Raw genomic sequence first — 23,369 nt, 5'->3', positions numbered from 1 at the left:
AATCTTTAAAGTCTTTGCTCACCACTTCTGCCCAAGATATCAACTGCTATTTTTGGGGTCTTTAGTCCATGTTTTGCCAAGTTCAACAATTATCTTTAAAGTCAGTCAGGTATTCTCAGAAAGAAAGATAGTATATAAAAACTGTGGTATTGAGTTTGAAGCTTATTGTGATATTGTGATGCAGCCTTGATGAATGACTGAGCTGAGGTCTAATTTTTATGAGACAGTAACCCTATCCATTTAGTCACTGCACTGCTTCTCTCTGTATATTAAATGAATAAATATTAGCCGACCGCGTTAATATTTGCACTATTTTTGAGGTGGACGGTTTATGTGACTCATTGATATATTATTTTTTGTAGATATGTGCTCCTTACATGCTAATGCATGGCACATAGTGCTAATGAGGGGCCAATTAAAACTAATAGACCCCCCACTGAAACAATTATACCAGGCACAATCCTGGAGTCAGTGCTGGGAGTGGTGTTTGCCGGTGACTGCCTGGTTCCCTGGTGATCCTTGTAGTCTGGTCAGGCTCAGTATGAATAACTCATATGACATTACAATCTAAGCTCACCACCAACACAATGAAATATCAAAAAACAGGTTGCAACGCCATTCTGGCAACCGGTAAGAGTGGGATGGTCTCTGGCATACTTGTCTATGGAGCTGAAGAAGAATGTCTCTTTCTTGCCTTAGAAGATATGTTTGGAACAACCAGGAGGATCCTCTGTTTAAGGTGAATTTAACCCTCACTTCTGCAATATTTTTTCCATCATCTCTGGAGAAGGTTAGAGACAAAGAGTTTCAATGGGCCCTGTCAAAAATATTAGGTCTTTCTGGCCACAGCTCCTTGTAGTACTAAGTCTTCAGATGAAGCTTTTAGTTTACAGCCCAGTCTACACCCTCATCTTCACATCTGAATCACAATCGCTGGTGAGTAACAAAAACAATGAAATTGTAAGTACTAGTGACTGAAATGAGTTCATGTGCATAGATGCTGAGCTAACTCACTATGACTGGATGAGAGTGTAATAATTATGGGAGGACCTTGGAACCGACTCACTGCTTCTTAGGAATGAGAGAAGCCAGTTGAAGTGGTCTGTAAATGCAGTTAAGATGCTCACTTGGTGTCTCTATCAGGAGGTGTACAAAGCATAGTTCAATATGAGAAGCCCCAGAACATTCTAGGAGCATTTGGGAATTCTCTAAAATGTGTTGGCAGATGTTGTTGTGCAGATGGGGGCACTAGTCTGTCCACCCTAGCATGTTACCACCGTGATCCTCATACCGATAAAACTAAGGAAAATGTCATTGAAAGAGACTATTAAAGCAATGCAAATTGCTATAGAAAGAACTTTGGAAATGCCCCCAAAACTTGATGTTAGTCCGTTGATAACTATAAGGAGTTGTGAGACTCTATGAATGCAACAGCAGATTTAAGGATCACTATGATAGAGAGAGAGAGAGAGACAGAGAGAGGCACCTCTCTGGCAGAGGGTGAATTTCTCAGTACACCAGAGATGGTAAATAAAGTCATTAGGGGATGGCATGCCCGATAACTGTGAATGATACCCAGAACTGAATTTAAATGTGACTGAGAACGATATGTTAGTGGGAAGTACACTCTTAAAAACAAAGGTGCCAGAGTGGCCGTTTAGAGCAATGCCATAGGGCAACCATTTTTGGTTCTTAAAAGACATATCTACATGAAGGTTCCAGAAAGAACCTTTAGATCTATTAGCAGACTCCATACAGTAAATAACAATGGAAAGACAGCAACAGATTTAGGAAATACCAATGGGTCATGATTTCAGCAGGACTCTTGCTGCCTACAATAACATTGGCTAACTTCAGGTTTTCTTAATCTGTTAGTGTCCTGCAGTCTACCATATATTCAAGATTTCAGGATTATTTTCTACATATTAGAAAGTTTTTCAATGCACAAAAAATATCACATGCAAAGAACCCTTTCCAGAATAAAATGGTGCTTATGTGGCTGAGTCAGTTTATCATGTTTTATTTTTGTGAATATTCTCAAAATGATGGTTTTTTTTTAATACTGAAAAGTTTTTGTTTTATATATTGTGAATTTTTTTTAATATGAATGCAATCAGTGTACCTTTTGTATAATAGTTCCTGTTTGCCTGTTGTAGCAGGGTGGCTTTAATTAATGAAACACCCATAGGACGCACATGTAGTGTAACAGCAGACTCCAGGCAAAAGCTGGATGATGCTGTTGCAGGAGACAGAGAGAAAGCCTGTCGCTGCGTGTGTTGACTGTGCCCCTTACTGCCTGTCTTATAGCTGGATGACGCTGTTACAGTTGGATGACGTTGTTGCAGAATAAACAGCAGAATCTGGATATTGGTGTGTCTGTCTTCTTTCAGATCATCAGCAACCATTTTAAAGCCGCTACACTCAGTCAAGCAAAGGTTCAACAAGAAACCACACATCCCAGTAAAGAACCATAAAACATCATTAAAGAACTGTTATTTTTAAGAGTGTAGGTAAGCTTAACTGGATTTCACTGGCTTCTACGGCTAAAGGCAGAATTCTGTAAAGATCATAAAACTGATGATGCTTCTGTTCTCTTTTTTCATCCCTGCATTGTGTGGTTAGTCATTCAGTAACACAACCTTTTAAAAATGTTTGTTTTATATTCATATTATTCTAGATGTTGAGGTGTGTTATTACAGTAACAGTCCACATTAATAAAGTGGAGAAAGAGATTTCATTCATTTAAAAGTAAAGTTTTATTTTACATACAAGTATGGAATTTAATTATCTGTACAAGTTTAGTCCAGAATAAATGAGCAAGAAACAAGACTTTATACATAAATATACAAAACAAGGACAGTCTCTCAAGATTGGCAATCGCAGCATGCTGGGCCGTGCGGTTTTCAGATAACAAAATGTATCTGTTTTTTATTTTTTATTCTTTTCTTAAGATTATTAAACCTGCTACATGTTTTTGGTTGCAACATTTAACACACAAACACTAAACCTGCTATTACATTTAAACAGACAAATATTTAAAAACAAAAAACGAAAAAAACAACAAAATGTATTTAGTAGTCAATTTTCTGAACTGGTTTTTACGAAAAAAGTTAAATAAATAAAATACCAATAAATATCATGCAAATAAACACTATAACACTAGTTTCTAGTCACACTGTTTCATTTCTGCTCTTTTGAGAAACATATGTGATCTGGAGAAATTGCTATGAGCTTTAAAATTGTCAAGGTATGGAGGTTACAGAAATGTTAAAAGACAACTCATAACTAAAGCAACAAGCACCAAAATTAAGACTTAAAGATTTTCATTGAAGGTGATGAACATCAATGCTACCCTCTGGTGGTTGTTGTGGCTCATTAAAGATTTTAAATACTCTACACTTTGAATGAGCTGTTGATATTCTGATGACTTGGGCTTACAAAATGCCCCAAAACTGTCTGAACCAGTCTGCCTTTAAAAAAATCTGTCAGGACAAACTACGTCGCCATCCATTAACAAAAGAGCAAACAAAAAAAGTTTTTTCTCACTTTTGCTGTAAACAAAAAAAATCATAAATGATATAGTTTGCAAAATCATATTGCCAGAAAATGTGATCCACTGCATAGAAAAAATGTTCAGCTAGTTCTTTTCCAAAGTATACTTTTTACATTGTTGCAGTTGTATTGGATACTCTAAAAATGGCAAACTGTCAGAACAAGTACTGTGGCCTCAGCTCTTTGATTGCAATGGAGGTTATGGAATTTTAAGTTCACATCCCACAACCTGTTATATTGTTACATTAATTAACCCATTTAAAAGCACCAATACAAAAAAGAGAAATTCAGTGAGTGCAGTAAGCATCTGAAATTGCTAAATGTAGATATTTAATCCTGTAATTATTAGAAAAGATCTTTTTTACTTAACATTCTCATATGTTCTTAATCTAATCTGAGGTTCGTGAAGTGGAGTCCGTCTCAGCAGGGAAACAACCCTGGGTATGGTGCCAGGTCATCATTGGCCACAATCATTCATGGGCTCACATGAGGCCAATTTCTACTCAAACTTACAGACACATCTTTGGGATGTGGGAGAAAATCTGACAGACATGAGGAAAATGTACAAACTGAATATAAATAACAATTAGTACTGAATTCAAATTCAAAACTGTAATCTCTGAGGCCGCAGTCCTAACCACTACTCCACCCAATAACATTTTAGTTTACCACAAAAGATATAACACCAAGGATTTTATAGGAAGTAGAACCCAGAAACATGATTTTTGATTACCATTTTTACTCATTAATATCATTAACTGGATTGTATTGATTGTTTGACATCCATCTTCATCTAGGCCTAAAATAAACAAGGAATGGTGTTTGAGACCACTATGCCACTGCACCCTCAATGAGTTGAATATTCTTCTTAAAATTCTACTTTAATTTTATTTTGTCATTCTGTTTTGGGCTAAGTGGGTTGGGACAATGAATGAATTTAGGAATAAAAAATGTATCCACAGTGATATCATGATAATCATCACTAGCTTTATCAAATGATAAAATTTCAAAATGCATTTTAAGGCAGGTGGCAAACTACATGATTTTGATTTGCATATCAAACTGACAGACCGCTGGGTTTAGTTACCTTAAGGAAGTCAGATTACATGACTAGACATTGCTAGGGATGACGCCTTTTCAGCAGTTCCACATTTCCTAAGTATCTTAAGTACTCTGCATTATGACAGTCAGCTGACAGATATGGTGTGTTCGACTGCAGTATCTTTTGTCCTTTTTCCATTCTGTCAAATTATGACAAACAAGAGACATGAAGTAGACAATCCTCTCTTCTATGCACAAGGTCCACAACACCTACTTTTCTTCTTTCCTTGCGACTACATTGCATGCATTTTGCATCCATCTGCCAGTTTACTGGTTGCCAACTCTTTCTCTCACTCCATAAAACAAACGTGTGAGTGATAGACTGCTATGACTGAGTCACACTACATGACTGGTATGTATGGGCATGCACTGTGACTGTCCCTAATACAATATGATTAAGTAAATGAAGGCTACAACTGATAATCACTGGAAACTCCATACATTGTGATGCATGCTGACTTTCACTGATATAATATCTATAAATGTTTAATTATACAATGAGTGGCACTATTATGTTTGCCTGGTCTTTCCACATGTTTGACTGTTCAGTCAGGGACACTGTTATATGTGCAGACAGTCCTATTTAAAGCAGGGAGATATGTGCCCAAAGATCTGCATGTGTGGAATTCAGAGAAACGAACATCAAGCCAAATTATCTCAGTGGCCCTGAACGCAGAATGATTGTTAACCATAGAAATATATTCAACAGGAGAGCAAACAGGAGCAAAAACAGGCAACTCAGAATTCACAACTTGTCATACTTTGTCATAAGTAAGGAATGTCAGTCTACAATTGAACTAAGTTCACCTCTATCAGTTAAAATCAAGATTTAATAGCGCTGATCTAAGTGAAAGACGCAATGGACATTGGAAAAGCAAATCCTACTTCTGTGCTGATACACAGTAATATAACACAGATATACCCTTTTCCCAACAGTCAATGGATACACCATTAATGCAGTCCAGGTCCCAACAAATTTAGGCATTTTGGTGGCAAAATGGGTACCAACTCAATATTAGATAATTTCACCAATAAAGTAACCAATCAGTGCATATAAATTCCTGATTGTAATAATGAATGCATTTAAATGGAAATTTATCTATCATGCATAAGGTACTGTTCTCAGAGGTAACCTTCTCTAGATGATAAACCTCTGACCCTCAGAGAATGCTCAAATTACAAGCTTCCCATACTACTTAAAGCAGGGCTGTATTAGGCATTTGGCAAAATGTATTGTAGAAATATAGGAATACTGTTTAATACGAATAGAAAATGGGCCATCAGATGTAAGAGGGTGAAGAGGAGATCAGAATGTTTGAGTGATGGAAAACTGGAGGGGCTACCTCAATGATTAAATAAGCCTATTGAACCTTTGGTGCAATTTCTTTGTCAGCTACTATGTAGCGCCTTTGTCTGCTATTCTCTCCAAATATACATAACTTACACAATACATAAAGGATGTTAATGGTTTCCTGCTGGCAAATGATCTTTTTCAAGTGACAAAGCTTTCATTCTGTAATATATTTTACATATACAGTCACTGGCCACTTTGTTAGGTACACCTTTCTAGTACCGATTTGGACCCCCTTTTGTCTTTAGAATGGTTGTACTTCTTCGTGGCATAGATTCAACAAGGTGCTGGAAACATTCCTCAAGAATTTTGGTCCATATTGACATGATAGCATCACACAGTTTCTGCAGATTTGATGGCTGCATATCCATGACACTAATCTCCCGTTCCACCATATCCCAAAGGTGCTCAATTGGATTAAGATCTGGTGGATGTGGAGGCAATTTGTGTGCAGCAAAAAACTCATTGTCATGTTCAAGAAATCAATTTGAGATGATTTGTGCTTTGTGACATGGAAGTAGCCATCAGAAAGTCGGAACACTACAGACATAAAGGGATGGACATAGGATGGACATGCTCAGCAGCAATACTCTGGTAGACTGTGTTATTTAAATGATACTCAGTTAGTACTAAAGTGCTTAAAGTGTGCCATGAAAATATCACCAGCATAAACCGTTGATACAAGAAAAGTTGGATCCATGATTTCATGTTGTTGACTCCAAATTCTGACCCTACCATCTGAATGTTGCAGTAATCGAAACTCATTAGGCCAGGCAATGTTTTTCCAATCTTCTATTGCTCAGTTTTAGTTAGCCTGTGTGAATAGTAACCTCAGTTGCCAGTCGATGTGTTCAGAGATGCTCTACTGCATACTTCAGTTGTAACGAGTGGTTATTTGAGTTTCTGTTGCCTTTGTACCTGCTCAAACCAGTGTGGCCATTTTTCTCCGACCTCTGCCATCAATAAGGCATTTTTGCTCAGAGAATTGTTGCTCACTGGATATTTTCTTTTTCCGGACCATTCTCTGTAAACCCTAGAGATGGTTGTGTGTGAATCAGCAGTTTCTGAAATCCTCAGGCCAACCCATCTGGCACCAACAACCATGTAATGTTCAAAGTCACTTAAATCACCATTTTCCCTATTCTGATGCCTGGTTTGAACTTCAGTAGGTCTTCTTGACAATGTCTACATGTCTAAATATATTGAGTTGCTGCCATGTGATTGGCTGAGAAGTTGAACAGTTATGCCTAATAAAGTGCCCAGTGAGTCTACAGTACAGTGTTATAATGCAAAAAATATAATTAAATGCACAGTTATCACTGAACAGTGACCTCAGCTGTAGTCATCAGACCTGCACTTAAAGTAGCCCCATACCTGTTAAAATTTGATGTTTTGTAGCACTCTACCTGTATCTTAGTATGTTACGATGAGAATGCTCTGTTCATTGTTGTTATGTCTCTTCTTATTACACATCTATGATAAGGGAATTCATTTCAAGTAACACTCTTCAGTTATTCCAAATGTTTCAGGTCCAGAAAATCATATGAGGAGCTGAACTTCAGAATCCATAAGTTTACATGATTAGAGAGATACAGTATCTCCAGTCTGATAAGGAAATATACATACTGTACTTGGGTATTTCTGATATGCTTGTAAAAAAGGAAATTATTAAGCAGGTATTTAATGCATATTAGATAAACAAAAGACATGCCAGTGCAGAGCAAGCCCATGCTATCATATGATTATTCAATGATTTTATATATTTAGTGTTGAGCCAAACAAATTCTTCATGCAGAAAGCCAAAACTTTCACAAATCATGTAGTACTGTTAGTCTTAAAATTAAATTTAGTTTTTCTTACTACTTAAACAGAGAAAATGTTAAAACTTCAGTACTATTTGCTGGCTCAACATTGTTTGTTCACAATATATATATATATATATATATACTATGTTACTAAAATACTGTAGACATGTATAAATATATATATATATATATATATATATATATATATATATATATATATATATATATATATATATATATATATACTGTATATAGCATGTTCAGTTCCCCAGTACATGGGCCACATAGAAAAAGGAGAAACCACACTGGTACTCAAAGGGGCTAGCCAGTCATGAATAAGAGAGGAGAAGGGCTACCAACAAGCCCTATCAATGGAGGCCCCACAAGATAAACCTTGGGAACAAAAGAAAATTGAAAGACATTTGTGAATCTAAAAAGCAACCACATGAAATCCTCCTTATGTGGTGCAGATTACTGTGCCTGTTACGGCTGATGATCATAGTGACCTGATCCTTCAAATGAACCCAGATCTTACTAGAGGGCATTCTGACTGGGTGGCACAAAGATTTTTTCAGGAGAATCTCTTAATCAGGAAGATTACCTTGGAAGTAGCCTTAGGTTGGGCTTTAAAGGGCACTCCCTTCTGGCGACTCACTTGAGTGTTCAATTGAATGGCAAGCTGGATCACGTTTTCCAAGATATTAACAATATATTTATAATCCTAATAAAAAAGACTAACAGCATTTTGTAATATATGTATACAGTATATGTAATATATTATTTTAATAATTTACTATATTATGAAAATTGTAATTACCATATTTAATTTGTGTAAAATAATTACATTTTTAATTATTGAAAGCTTACAAAAAGGTTTAAAATAAAAGTAAAATATGTTAACTCAGTATGTTAATTAGAAAAAGGTGTTCTTATGTTTTCTCAAGACATTCTGGTTTTTCCAATATCTACCAAAATATTGGTGAAGCATCAAAACCATTAAGGTTTTGTTTATCAGCAGTGGTAAAAAGACATTTCCATTATACCATTTTCCTATATTTCAGAGTGACAGCTCTTTAAAACCATTTTTGATGATATTCAGTTTCAACTAAAGAAGAAAACAAAAACACTGAATACTTTCCCTTGGGGATTAATAAAGTATATCATCATGATCATCATCATCATTTCAGTCCCTGCAATGCTAAATTTATTCCTTACATCGTACAACTTTAGCCCTACTCAGCTTTTGTTACTAACTCATAAAGCCCACAGTTCCTTGTAGTAATTACATAGTTGACATAAAGTGAGAAAGTCATTCATAAAAACACTAATTAAACCCCAGGGAAAGTTGAGTCATAAAATAAATGTGTAGCAAAATTTCATACTACTTACGAATAAGAAATCTTTTATTTAAATTATTAACCAACAAAATACAACTGTCTGTAGAAGGAAGGAGCATAGCTATCCTGTCTTTGCTTCATTTTGAAAGGCTAAATAGGTGGGGTTGGGGAAATGCATGGATTTAGGATTGTTAAATATTTCTCCTTCTCCTTTCTGGTTCTATAAGATGTGGGTGCTGCATTATCTTTACTTAATGATGATAAATAACTGCTTGCTGTTGCATCATATGTATGCATATCACAATTATACACTACTGTTAAACAGGACCCCAGAGTAATAATAAGCCTTATTTCTTGAAAGTGATCCACAAATTAAAAAGGATGAAAATACTATCACACTTTTATTGTATGAATACTTAGATTGATTTTATCCAGGAAACCCATTGGTATACTAAGAGAAATACAGGTTAAGGAGATGATAGATAGGGCAGATGCTTTATTTTTGCTCTCATTTAAAAATTTGGGGGTTGGTGGTAGAATTGGCACTCCAGCCACTGTAAAAAAACTCACACTATTCAGTGAGGTGCTGAGGTGTCAGCCATTACACGGCTCTACTCAGATCTCAATCCCGGTGGTTTGCCGTGTGGTGGGTCCGGCAAAGCATGCTCCCAACATCATTTAAAAAAAAAGCTATACATCTATAACCTTGTTTATCTCTAAAGTACAGTAGCTTCTATTAGTTTTACCTTTCAACCTCTGCTCTCACATTCCCTAAACCTCGTAACCGGCCACATTTACATTAAAAGTCATGTTTGTGCTCTTTGTTCAGTTTCAATGTTCAAAGGCTTAACATAAAATTCTTACATTTTTCACCGTTGTTTGCAATTATCTTTAGAAAACCTGATATTCTTTTGGCTTTTTGTTGTCTGCATTCAAGTGAAATTGATTTTAGTTTCAAGTTTCTTATCATAAATTGGAATATCCATTCTTTCTTGGTTAAACTTACTTATGGTTAATTTAATTTGATTTCTAATTTCGGTAGAGTGTTACAGCAACAATGGGTTTCACATTGGTTTTGTATTTGTTCAGCTAAGCAGTTACTTGTCCTTTAGACTCGATTATAAGAAAATGTTTATGTCCCACTCTTTTTAATTGTTTTTTTATGTTACATACCCTTTAATGGACTTGATCGTTTGTGGAAGGTTCACTTACTGTATCTAATCTGTGTTATCTTTACTTATACTATGTCTCTTTATTGATATTTTATATTAAAGCTAGCATATATGATTGTGTTGCGCTTATGTTTCATCGATTTGTGGGAGAGCTGAAAATGCACTCAAGAAAGATTTGTGGTCTAAAAGTGTCAGTGTCATTCCTCCTCTCCTGCATTTAATTAATGTGTTTTCATAGACTGTAGCTGTATTTTCCTGATGTTAACTATATTTTATTATAGTAAGTTTTCATTTTTAATAATTTGTTATTTTTATACATAACCTTCAGACTTATAGTTAGGAAATATTTTTGCCTTTTGTTTCAAACCCCACTATGGTCTGTTCCTTTAAGCAGATTACCAGTATATAAATCTCTGCATTGTGTCACTTTCTACAGTTATACACTGTTATATTAACTTTTCTTTTAATGCATCAAAATATTCAAGAAGTGATTATTACTTATTTGAGATTAACTATTTTTTTCACGTAAACCATGCAGTCATGATGTCATAGTAATTTTGGGCAACTCTATATATTGGAGTTCATAATAAACCCTCTGACTTAAGGAAGAGGTAGAAACTCAACCCAGTCTTATTTACAAATGTATTTAAAATCTTAAACATCTTTCAATGTCTCGGTATATAAAAATGAATTGTAACAAGCATAACTATTTATGTAGAATGAGAAATAACGGAGGTTAAAAAATGATGGTCTTGCTGTTATCACATTCTCAGACTGATTAAAATGTACATATTATGTTAAAGCAGAAGTGCTATTAAACAACCATCTATTTCTCCCCATTAACAGACTTGTATGTTGGTAATGTACTCTGTTTCAAATATAAATTCTCAGAAAAAGAAATCTGTATATGTATGATCTAGACTTCATCAAACTCGACATAACTTTCTTTCTACCACTTCTCTTTGTTCTACTAAAGAGATATAATTACAAAAGTGTTCCACTGACAGTGAAATTATGGTAAAACTATACCAGAGCCTCCATAACAACACAACTTTAGATAACGTGAAATGATGTTAAGAACCCAATCTAACAATCAGAATTTCAAATAAGTAATGAGAATCAACCCTAGCTTGATAATATCTTCTTCACAGTCCAAATGTGTACATCAAACCAGTTTTTCCTGAGTGGGAAAAAACCTACCCAGATTTATACCCTACCTTTGACAATGTCTTCAAGTAACCACATCCCTTGGTCTTTACTTTTTAATTCATCATCCTTGGAAATAAAAACCTCTACATCCTCTACAACTCAATCCCATTTTTTTGCCAATGAAACCTAAGTTATATATTTTTAATTTGTTTTATCTTTCAGGATAGAATTACCACTCCAAAGTTTAAGTAACAATTTATCAGTGTAAGAATTAATTCAGAGCTCATGCAAGTTCCATGTGCTCTGGAATTTGCCATTATTTTCTAAATCTAGACTCTGAAATAATGAGAAATTCAATACTGTATAATCCAATGTACATTTTTGAGACCAAAAATATATTTTATATTTATAGATTGTAATTGTTAGATGGGTTTTATTTGGGTATGCATAATTCTAAACTATTCTACTATTTTGTAAATTCGAAAATATTTAAATACTGCACAGTCACTATAGTTAAAAAACACACACACACATGATGATTCATGCTGAATATAAGGGAAAAAAGAAAAACTACCAAGTACAATAGAAACGAATGAATTACGATTCATATTAATTAAATGTACCATTGATTATCTCTCTAATAATGAACCAAATACTCCAAATTCATTTTGGGCTTATAAATGATGTAGAGCCATATTTTATGATAATAATAGTATTGACATTACAAAAAACAGACTATGGCAGCCAGATAAAGTATGAATGAGTACTTTCCCTTAATGAAGCAGGTTAAATTAATTTGGTTTATGGGTTCCTTTTGTAGTAGGACATATTTTTTGTGTATCTACAATAAGAATGTATTGTCTGTTAACAATCTATTGTTTCTCTTTCTCTTGTAACATTACTGAAGTTCTTTCCTCTTTAATATTTGGTACTCTTGATAGCTAATTCATTCCATATGTAGGAGCAACTTAAAGTAGAAAATGTACACAGGCAAATTTAAAACAGTAGCCTGTAATGTGCAAAATGTATTAATTTGGGAATGTTTTTCCAGGGGTTTAAGTAATGACCATATACAAATACGAATCATGTAAAATTTCATTTTGATTGGGAATTAACATTTATGTCAAAACTATACATATTCTTGAGACAAGGAAAGAGCCAGTTGTACAGAATATAGCTTGTAGATGAAAGCACAAATGTATTCTTCTTTCTCATAAATGTACAAACATGCAATATGGATAGATGCAATTAGTTTCATCATGGCAACCTAAAAATTTGAATATGAAAGTGTCTCTATTTAAGGTTATATTCATCAAAAAATGGGCATCAAATATAAAACATGTTCATTTATGTAGATTCTATTTCTATCAAGCAAAAGGATGCCACCTAGAGTATATCTGCCCCAAGTTCATGTCAGATCATCACAGACTCCCCACTTGTTTTCTAAAGAAACATACTTCTATTTCCATAATACTTTGGCAGACTACTGTATCACACATTATTATCAAATTGCTATATCCTATATCCATATACGATACTATTTACCATATTTAAACAATGCATGCTCAGCAATGTGTTTTACTGAAAAAAAATATCACACTTCTATTTTGGAAATGAGGAATTCATTACATCTTAAAGAAGAATCCTAGAGGTGTACAGTTGGTCTTCCCTACACAGTATCTACACAATGGTTTATGACTAGAATAATTTATTTTAACATACATTATACTAACCATGTTGCTTCTTGATATTGTCAGCTACCAACATCATTTAAAACAAAATATGTATTTCATTTGTAAAAGACTTCTAAAAACATTTTTCATTTCTACCAGCGACTCAGTGGAAATTAGAGTATAGTGTATGTTTCTGTCTTTATGCTTAATGAATCATTGTGATTATTTAAACGTAAGCATTGCATATTTAATAGCTAAGTGTTACACAGTCAACGAAACCTTCTCTTCAAGACTATGGTGTTATTTTTACTGAGAACACCCTGCATATTACTTAAAAAGTGGAGCAGTTGGTAGTGTATCACACTTACTAGGGGTTGAAGGGATCATCATGCAAAGTTTCAAAAACATTTCAAGGTGTTTAGTTTTCATGTCTTCTACAAAATGAATATATGTGTAAAGCAAACAGTCACTCTGATAATCAACCATATGTAAATGTTAACTAGCTCACCTAATTTTACATTTTGAAATTTGAATTAAGTGATATTATTCTAAAATTATTTTTACATTCAATTTACAAACATAAATCAGTGCTTATTTGGGTCAAGTGTGGGATGAACAAAATTATCACCTGAGCTCTTCTTGCAAATCTGAGTGCAGAAGAACTAAAAAGAAAATAAATCAGTCACAGTGTGAAGAGATTTAAAAATGAAATCTGGAGCAGAATGCATTAAAGCAGTGCAGTTTCTAAAACTGTCACAGTCACTCCGATAGATATTTCATCAAACAGGTTTTGTCCATTTTTTAAAATGGTCCTCTACCTCCGTTCCTTCAGCCATAAAGATTCTTTGTGGCTCAGCCAACAATTTTCACTAGTTAGCCATTCACGTTATCTGTGCTCCTGCTTCTTTACTGCCATCCGCCTCCATTTCTTCTGGCCAAATGATTTGGTCTTCCTCTCTGTTGAGAGCTCCTTTCATGATGCTCTTTGATTCTTCACATTATTTCCTTTCTTACTAAGGGCCATGCATTTCATAAAGGCATTCCTTAAACTGTCGCCCTTCCTGCGACAAGTACTGAAAGTGATCTCTTGCTCATGCTGGAAGCCTGGGTTCAATTTTTAGAGACAAATCGTAAAGAGTGTCTTCATCCATGATAAGGGCTTTGTCAAGTAAGTATTGAGTGACCTGCAAAACAACAGAAGTACCATAGTTAGTTCACTCCTCTCAAATGTAATAATGAAAAGATGTTTAAAATCACTACTGTGCATGCATTCTTTTATGCTTGCTTTCTAATGTACAGTATATTTTGACAAACTTACATTAAAGCATTTATTTCAGTAAACATAATGCTACTTTATGAAAACAGGTGTAAGTTAATTCAACACTGAAAAATAATAAAGTTAGTAGCACATGTCAACCACTAAACTTTCATCAGATTCCTTCTTAGGACTGGAATTTAGAGAAGAATTACGGGAAAGAGTAGAATGCACAAAGTGGAAAAGCAGCTTCCAGAGGTGAGGTGAAAAGGAAATATCTATTGTGAATTACGGATTTCAAACCAAGTAGGATTCATTTTTATTATTATCTTGCCTCCTTGTCAAATTTAGAGATTATTTTTCTTTTTCATTGTATTTTTATCACCAATGTATGCATTTTCTTGCTAGTAATATATCAGTGGATACAATGGAGTACACAAATATTCGCCTTTATTTATTTATTTATTATTTTAGCTATGCCATTTTGTTACACTTTTGTAACGCGCAACTATCATCACTTATGACAAGCTGAGCTACTATATACTAAAAGGAAAATTAATAGTTTTACCCCCTTTGATTTATCATGTAACAAAGCTACATATATTTAGAATTTAAATTTAAATTACAAAGAAATACAAGTGCAGGAATATAAAAACAAAAGAACAGGTCAGAATAAACTAAAAAGAATGTGTATATTATTTGTAACACTTCCACCAAGCATGTGAAAAGTATGTTTTCTTTTTGAAATAAGATTGATCTCACCTAACCAATGGAACTTTTTTTCTTTATACAGTGCTGGTTGTTTTTTTCTTTTTCTAAAATCTGAAAATATCCAGTGAAGCATAATCTACTAAAGGAATTATCCAGAAGCTTTTCCACTTAGAACCCACAGCCAAGTTATAATCTTTAATATCTGACCAAGAGGTTTACTTTACAGGCCTGTTAGATCTCTCTTTTTCCCCCCTAAGCCTTCCTTTTTTTCCCAGTTCTTTTTGTTTCTACCTTCTGTAAGATGATAACCTTCCTGTAACGTTGCTTCACTATAAAAGTCCTTCCTATCTTAACATTACCCTAGGAAATCTTTTCAAAGTGAAAGCTTAGCAAGGAATTCTGGTTTCCATAACATCCAACCCCTTTTTAGTGAAAAATTATAGCTTATTGTGGCGTTGTCACACTTTGATAGTTGTTTTAGGCACTGCCATTTTATATGTCTGAATATTTTGATGCTTTTTGGTTACTAGACTTACATGGACATGTCACATGATGCGTGACATCATGGTGGTCACAATATAGATGATTCTTGTAGTCTTGGGCATTAAATATGTAGAAAACTTTTGCAAAAATAAGGGAAAAACTTGTTGAGAAAACCATTTATTAAATTGTAATTAGGTTCTGAGCACTCTTCTAGTTATAATATTCTGGTTATAGTTCTGGTTTTGTTAGCAAAATTGATTTTACTGATGTCCCTTAAACTTAATGAACAATTTCCTCACCTTCAGAGTTTTGACTTAAGCTTCATCCCATCTATTCTTTAATGGCTCAAAAATCTCTGCCTGTCAGTTTAAATTTGGGTGCATCTGGACTTTTGTTCTTGGCAGTCAGGACAGCAGAAAAGCAGAAGATTTTCTGGCGACTTGCTGTGCAATTGCAATTAGGTTTCACATGATGTAAGCAGAACATGATAGCATGGATAAATCATAATACCTGTTTGAGATATGATTAAGTGATGACAATGGTGCATGCCCAAGCAGTTTCAAAACAGTGAGTCATTATGTGTTGAATCTGGTCAATCAATGTCACCCTGCACAGTTTCTGGTGTTCTCACAGGCAAACAGTCCACTGCTGCTTAGTCATCTCACTGTGGATTTTGCAACCAATAGAATGCAGAGATTAGAGTGCAACACTACTGATATTTGAACGTGTGTGCAGACAATCTGCTGTGACTGGCAAGTCTTTAAAGATTATCTGGGTTTACAGTTTAGCAGTAGGTCCAATACCATTCACCTCTCAAAAAATATATTGTACTCTGGCTTTTCAGCATGCTCTAGTGTTTACTAATGGCAGACTGCCATATGATTTACGGTTCAGTGATCACTACTAGCTCAAAATGAAGAATGTTGGCAGTTACTTAAACTTTGTTCTCCATTTTAACACGTTATTCATTCAGCTTTTAAAATCAAAGCTAGGATACGAAATCCCATGTTGATTCTGCACTGTGTAGTGTAGTAAACCAAAGGTTTTATGAAATTAAGTCCAGGTGAAGTTGATTGAGCTGGCCTGTGGGACATTCTCAGATTTCGTGGGATCCCCTCAAAGTTTCTGAATATCATGGCCTGCCTGTATACTGGTACTATGAGCTCTGTGCAGAGTGGAGGAAGAACCTCTATGTTTTTCCCAGTTGATTCTGGGGTTCATCAGTTGTGTGTTCTTGCTCCTACTCTGTTGAATGCTTGCATGGACTTGGTGTTAGGCAAGGTTATGGAGTCTAGTAGCTGTGGGGCATCTGTTGGTGAAGAAAGATTCACTAATCTTGACTTTGCTGATGATTGTGTGATCTTCACAGAGTCAATGGAGACTGTAAGGGCTCTCGAGAGTTTCTGGGATAAAGTGAGTGTACTGGATAAAAACTAAGATCCAGCCCTTTAATGACCTCTTATGCACAGCCATCAGCAGTGTGTCTGTCTGCAGAGTGAGTGTTGACATTGTTGACAGGTTTACTTACCTCAGGAGTGACATTCATGTCTCTGGTGACTCTTCCAATGAAGTCAGTAGATGGATTGAGAGAGCATGGGGGTCATGAGGTTGCTAGAAAGGGCTGTTTGGTGGTCCAATATCTATACAAAAGGACGAAGGTCCAAGTCTTTAGAGCCAGTGATTCCTGTCTTGCTATATGGTTGTGAGACATGGACGCTATCTAGTGTCCGACTGACTCCTTTGGTACTGTGTCTCTTCGGAGAATCCTTGGGTACTGTTGGTTTTACTTTGTGTCAAATGAGCAGTTGCTCATGGAGTCCCGAATGAGGCACATTACCTGTATCATAAGGGAGCGTCAGTTATGGCACTATGACCATGTGGTGCGATCCCCTGGCAGCAGCAGATAGAGGGCCATTTCTGGAGGATGGGACTGGACTGCCTGTCTACCTGGGGGGTTGTCAACCAGGATTCTGAGCTGTTTCGTCATCTGGTGAGTGTGGCAATGTGTTGTACCAATGCTTGCTCCCCAACCTGACCTGACCTGAAGGTCTACAACAGACAGCCCTACTTTGTATTACTTATGGTATAAGTATAATAGATATTGATACTTTTGTTTGTGAGAATTACAAAGTAGGCAGTGTAACTTTTTATAGAAGAACATTAGCCATTCAACCTGATACGTAACATTTTCAAGCAAAATGCAGGGACAGTGCACCCAGGGAAATTCTATTAAGCTTTTAGATAAGGATCTGAAACAGGTATGTGACACCATCATCATTCATGTCTATACCAGTATTTAGAATTTTGTCGTTTATCACATTTTTGATATTATTTTCATATGTTCTGTACATTTTTCTTTTTATAGCATTAAATTATAGCCTTATGTGACATGTAAAGACCATTGTGATGGTATGCACTGTGAAACATACCATATGAAACAAGCATTATTTACAACATGTAGTATAAGTATCACAAATATTGTACCAATAGGACACAGTAACTATTCTTTCTCAATTAATGTAACTGAGAAGGAATGAAAACTGAACAAAACTAACCAGACCAGTCTTTTTTTTTCTTTACTTGTGCCGCATAGATCATTTTATCTTAGCATGAATGTGACAACTTATTTAGGCACAGGATAGCTGCCTACCTTTGGCTGATGGTCTATTCTGTATGGGGTCTGCTGAAACTGACGAATCTCTCTGATGATATGGGATATCTGTGAACAATTAAACATAATATTAAAGCATGAATAAAACAGTATGTTGTCATTCAGTTAAGCTACAGAATCTGCAGTTTTTAGAGAAATGTCTTTCACTTTCATTTGCAAAAATAATTGCATACATACTTAAACCCGTAAAGCTACTTGTGTTTAGTAATCATTTGTGTATGTGTTAAATATCTTAACATAATGGATGGTATTATTTTTGACATTATTTAGTCTTATTTTCAAAGTGTGTTTTAAAATGTCATTATTTTTCAAATTCAAAACAATGTGTTCTGTTTTGTTACACTGTTATTTGTGTATTTAATCTATGGCTAATACACTTTTAACACACTTTTTATGAAATACAGTAGATCTCAGATTTCTGTTCTCAGTTGTTATTTACATGATATATTTTGAACATTACTAATACAAGGCATAGCCTAAAATGCTTTGTGTCTGGTCTATTACACCAACAAAAACCACCAAAGTTTCATTTTTCAACATAATCCCCATAAACACTAATACACATGTTAGTACGTGGTACATTGTACCATGTACACATGGTGCAATGTTTACAATTTTGTAAGTCACTTTGGATAAAAGTGTCTGCTAACAAAATAAACATAAATGTACATGTAAATTTGGGTATCTCTTCAAACATGGGAAGAGCTTGTAGACACATGGGTAAACAAGAGGGCAGGTGTGGCCCATCCATAGTTATGCACAATAGCTTATGCAACCCTTTGCTGTGCACTGAATATTTATTTCTGCAGCTAGATAATTTTAATAACGTGCAGCTTTAAGAGCACAATGTGACCTTGCACCAATGATTTATGCTCATGGTTTTGGATTGTTGTCAGATGGTTTATCGTCTATTTTTAATTCCTGCCTGTTCCTTTAGTATTTCCCAGAGTCTTTCTTTAACCCTTTTAATGTGCACTTATTTTGCTTACGTTGTGCTCGCAGTATCTCATGGGTGTTGGTGCAATGATCTGCAGGATGACCCAAGCTGAAACTGGAACAATTTAAATACAAATCACAGCATTTTAGTATGGTTTATTATATTTTTGTTTTGTTGTTATTCATTTTTTGCAATTTTAATAATTCTTGCTGATTCTGCCATTATCCTGAAATTTTTGAAGCGAACTGTTATGACATCACACATAATTAAATTCCAACTGTTTTCTTGTAAATTTTCAAGAGGGGTTAAAGCATAACCTGAAAGGCACCTATTTCCTAAAAAGGTCATTACATTAGGTCTACAAAAACACAAATGACAATCTAAACAGGAAATTACTTATTATCACTAAATGTGCACATTTTCAGATTGGGATGAAACCATTATCATTAAATTAATTTTTCTAAATATACAGTACATAAATTTGAGAAGGTGCTTATTGCATCCACAGATACTCTGTACAAAGAATAATGAAACTTAATGTCTCATTAAGTGGATGTGTAACCTGAAGAATTGCTGTTATCAGAGAGAGAATGATGAATAAATCTATTGGGGCTCTCGGTTTGCCTTCTGCAAGCTGCACTCACCATTCTCATCTTGGAAAAGTTTACAAGACCTTCCTCTGTGAAGTTTGGCGTTCCCTCTTCTATAAATGCTAGATCTGTTAAATACATTCCTAGATAAGGAACGCATGGTGGATTACAACTGCAAGAAATGTCAGAAAAAAAGAATTTAATAAAATCAGGAGCAGGAAGAAAAACTCGCCATATCTTCATAAAGAACAACTGCATTGACACCTTAAAAATGAAGTGCATACTGGGAAAAGTTTCAGAAAAAAACATTGCTTAACACTTCTTGGTTTCCATCCACTTCACTAGTTCTAGGTTCCCATCTTACACTGTCAGTCAAGTCCAGAAGTTTGTATTATACCTGACCAGCTATGACTACTACTAATAATAGCAGAGTTGTCATGTGTATAGAGTACAATGAAATTCTTACTTGCATGTCTGAACAACATGTAACATATCACCATGATAAACAAGAATGTATTAAAAACATTCTATGTATGTTATCAGACATCTTGATCTTACTTTTCCTTTTAACTTGAAAATACATTTAAGTATTACTGTTACTCCACCCTTGTAACACACATTAACAATACTACAGACATGAAGAATTCTTACTTTTTAAGTGTTTCTCTGAGATTTTTAAATCTTCCTTCTGATGAAACAATTTTCTGAAGCTTATCCATAAGAGCTTTTGTCTGAAAATACATAAAACAGTTAAAATCTAAACTACAGTTAGGTCCATAAATATTTGGACAAAGAAAACTTTCTTCTAATTTTGGTTCTGTACATTACCACAATGAATTTTAAATCAAACAACTCAGATGCAGTTGAAGTGCAGACTTTCAGCTTTAATTCAGTGGGGTGAACAAAAAGATTGCATAAAAATGTGAGGCAACTAAAGCATTTTTTTAACATAATCCCTTCATTTCAGGGGGTCAAAAGTAATTGGACCATTGACTCAAAGGCTATTTCATGGGCAGGTGTGGTCAAGTCCGTCATTATGCATTATCAATTAAGCAGATAAAAGGCCAGAAGTTGATTTGAGGTGTGGTGCTTGCATGTGGAAGATTTTGCTGTAAAACAGAGAACATGCTGTCAAAGGAGCTCTCATGCAGGTGAAAGAAGCATCCTTAAGCTGCGAAAACAGAAAAAACCCATCTGAAAAATTGCTACAATATTACGAGTGGCAAAATCTACAGTTTGGTACATCCTGAGAAAGAAAGCAAGCACTGGTGAACTCAGCAACGCAAAAAGACCTGGATGTCCACGGAAGACAACAGTGGTGGATGATCACAGAATCATTTCCATGGTGAAGAGAAGCCACTTCACAACAGCCAACCAAGTGAACAACCCTCTCCAACCGTCTCAAAGAGAAGACTGCATGAAAGTAAATACAGAGGGTGAACTGCAAGGTGCAAGCCACTCATAAACCTCAAGAATAAAAAAGGCTAGATTGGACTTTGCTAAAGAACATATAAAAAAGCCAGCACAGTTCTGGAAAAACTTTCTTTGGACATATGAAATCAAGATCAACCTCTACCAGAATGATGGCAAGAAAAAAGTATGGAGAAGGTGTGGAACAGCTCATTATCCAAAGCATACCACATCATCTGTAAAACACGTGGAGGCAGTGTGATGGCTTGGGCGTGCATTGCTGCCAGTGGCACTGGGACACTAGTGTTTATTGATGATGGGACACAGGACAGAAGCAGCTGAATGAATTCTGAGGTGTTCAGAGACATACTGTCTGCTCAGATCCAGCTAAATGCAGTCAAGCTGATTGGGCGGCATTTCATGATACAGATGGACAATGACCCAAAACATACAGCTAAAGCAACCAAGGAGTTTATTAAAGTAAAAAAGTGGAAAATTCTTGAATGGCCAAGTCAGTCACCTGATCTTAACCCAATTGAGCATGCATTTCACTTGTTGAAGACTAAACTTCGGACAGAAAGGCCCACAAACAAACAGCAACTGAAAGCAGCTGCAGTAAAGGCCTGGCAGAGCATTAAAAAGGAGGAAACCCAGCATCTGGTGATGTCCATGAGTTCAAGACTTCAGGCTGTCATTGCCAGCAAAGGGTTTTCAACCAAGTATTAGAAATGAACATTTTATTTCCAGTTATTTAATTTGTCCAATTACTTTTGAGCCCCTGAAATAAAGGGATTGTGTTAAAAAAAATGCTTCACAATTTTATGCAATCTTTTTGTTCAACCTACTGAATTAAAGCTGAAAGTCTGCACTTCAACTGCATCTGAGTTGTTTCATTTAAAATTCATTGTGGTAATGTACAGAACCAAAATTAGAAAAAAAGTTGTCTCTGTCCAAATATTTATGGACCTAACTGTATATATTAATAGCTTTCCACATTTTACTTTCAGATTTGCAAAGCTGTACATTTTCAACTATTCTCCTATCAGCACATGCTCCCAACCTCCTCCTCCTATCATGAAATATATTGCTGTCTAATACTGTGCTAATTATAGATCTTATCCTTCTTAAAGCTGACAGAAGCCAAAAGGATGATTGCCTTCTATTGAATGAATTGTGGTTGTGGCTTTTAAAAAGATTTTTGGACTAAAAAGTAATGCATGAATTTAGCACTTAGACTAAATTCTGGCACCTATCAGTGTTTGTTGTCATACACCATTAATCAGTTATGCTGTGGTCATGTAATGGGAGGAGCACTGGAAATAAAACTGGGAGGTTAAACAGACAGTGTGGAATTGCCAGTAATCGTTATATTGTGATTGTCATTTCCTTCTGATGATCAAACCCATGATCATATCATTTATTGCCCTTTACTTTTTATGTGCAATGATAGGAGACATTATGTCTAGTGATAAGATGTTACTTCCCCTGAAAATTGCAGGGAAGATGATGTCACTGCATTTCCTGCAGAAATTTCTCCATTTTAACAAGTTTCACTATGAATTAATAAACCTATTAAACACAATGAAATGGATATCCTTGGAGAGCATTGTAGAAGAAAAAAACGAGAAGGCATAGAAATTAAATCACCTGTTTCATCTGAACTACTTCTGATTTTCTTCTCTATTTTTGGGAGGAAATCCTTATTGAGTTAGCAAATACTAGTCAGAAGAGCACAATTACAGCTTACTTTAAAAGAGCATTAAATAAAAACAGAAACACCCCATTGGTGCCCTCCCCCATGCTCTCATCCTCTTTCAGCTCTGAAAGAACATAAATTAGGAAAAGGCCTGGAAAACAGGAAAACTCTAACCCTACCATTGGCTCAAAAATAAAGGTTTACAGAGACAAACAATATCAAAATATCTATTTCAGCAGCTAGTGACCGTTCAGCTTGCACCAATCGTGCAGCAGATACAGTAGATTCAGAAAATATTCAAACCCATTCACTTTCTGCATGCTTTATTACATTGTAGATTTAATTTAAAATTGAGAAATTTGGCACTTTTCACAATCAGTCTACACTTTAATGACCCTTAATGGCAAAATGAAAATATGTTTTCAAAAAAGGTTTGCAAAGTTATTAAAAATCAAAAAATGAAATGCCTAATTTAT

General features: G+C 35.1%; 1 protein-coding gene across 3 annotated transcripts in view; it reads right to left on the bottom strand.

Annotated features, from left to right (window-relative positions):
- Positions 1-8,715: 8,715 nt before the first annotated feature.
- Positions 8,716-23,369, bottom strand: part of rasgrf2b (Ras protein-specific guanine nucleotide-releasing factor 2b) — a 536,042-nt gene continuing 521,388 nt past the window's right edge. For all 3 annotated transcript variants that reach the window (XM_039759265.1, XM_039759267.1, XM_039759266.1), the window contains 4 exons: positions 20,439-20,518; positions 19,842-19,959; positions 18,240-18,308; positions 8,716-14,324 (listed from right to left, as the gene is read on the bottom strand). In XM_039759265.1, coding sequence (XP_039615199.1) covers positions 14,232-14,324; positions 18,240-18,308; positions 19,842-19,959; positions 20,439-20,518 — 360 coding nt within the window. In that variant the 3' untranslated portion in view covers positions 8,716-14,231. The remainder of the gene's footprint in view (positions 14,325-18,239; positions 18,309-19,841; positions 19,960-20,438; positions 20,519-23,369) is intronic.

The sequence above is a fragment of the Polypterus senegalus genome, chromosome 7, assembly GCF_016835505.1.
Source record: "Polypterus senegalus isolate Bchr_013 chromosome 7, ASM1683550v1, whole genome shotgun sequence".
NCBI lineage: Eukaryota > Metazoa > Chordata > Cladistia > Polypteriformes > Polypteridae > Polypterus > Polypterus senegalus.
The sequence above is the reverse complement of the archived record's forward strand: the minus strand, read 5'-3'. Positions and strand labels throughout refer to the sequence as shown.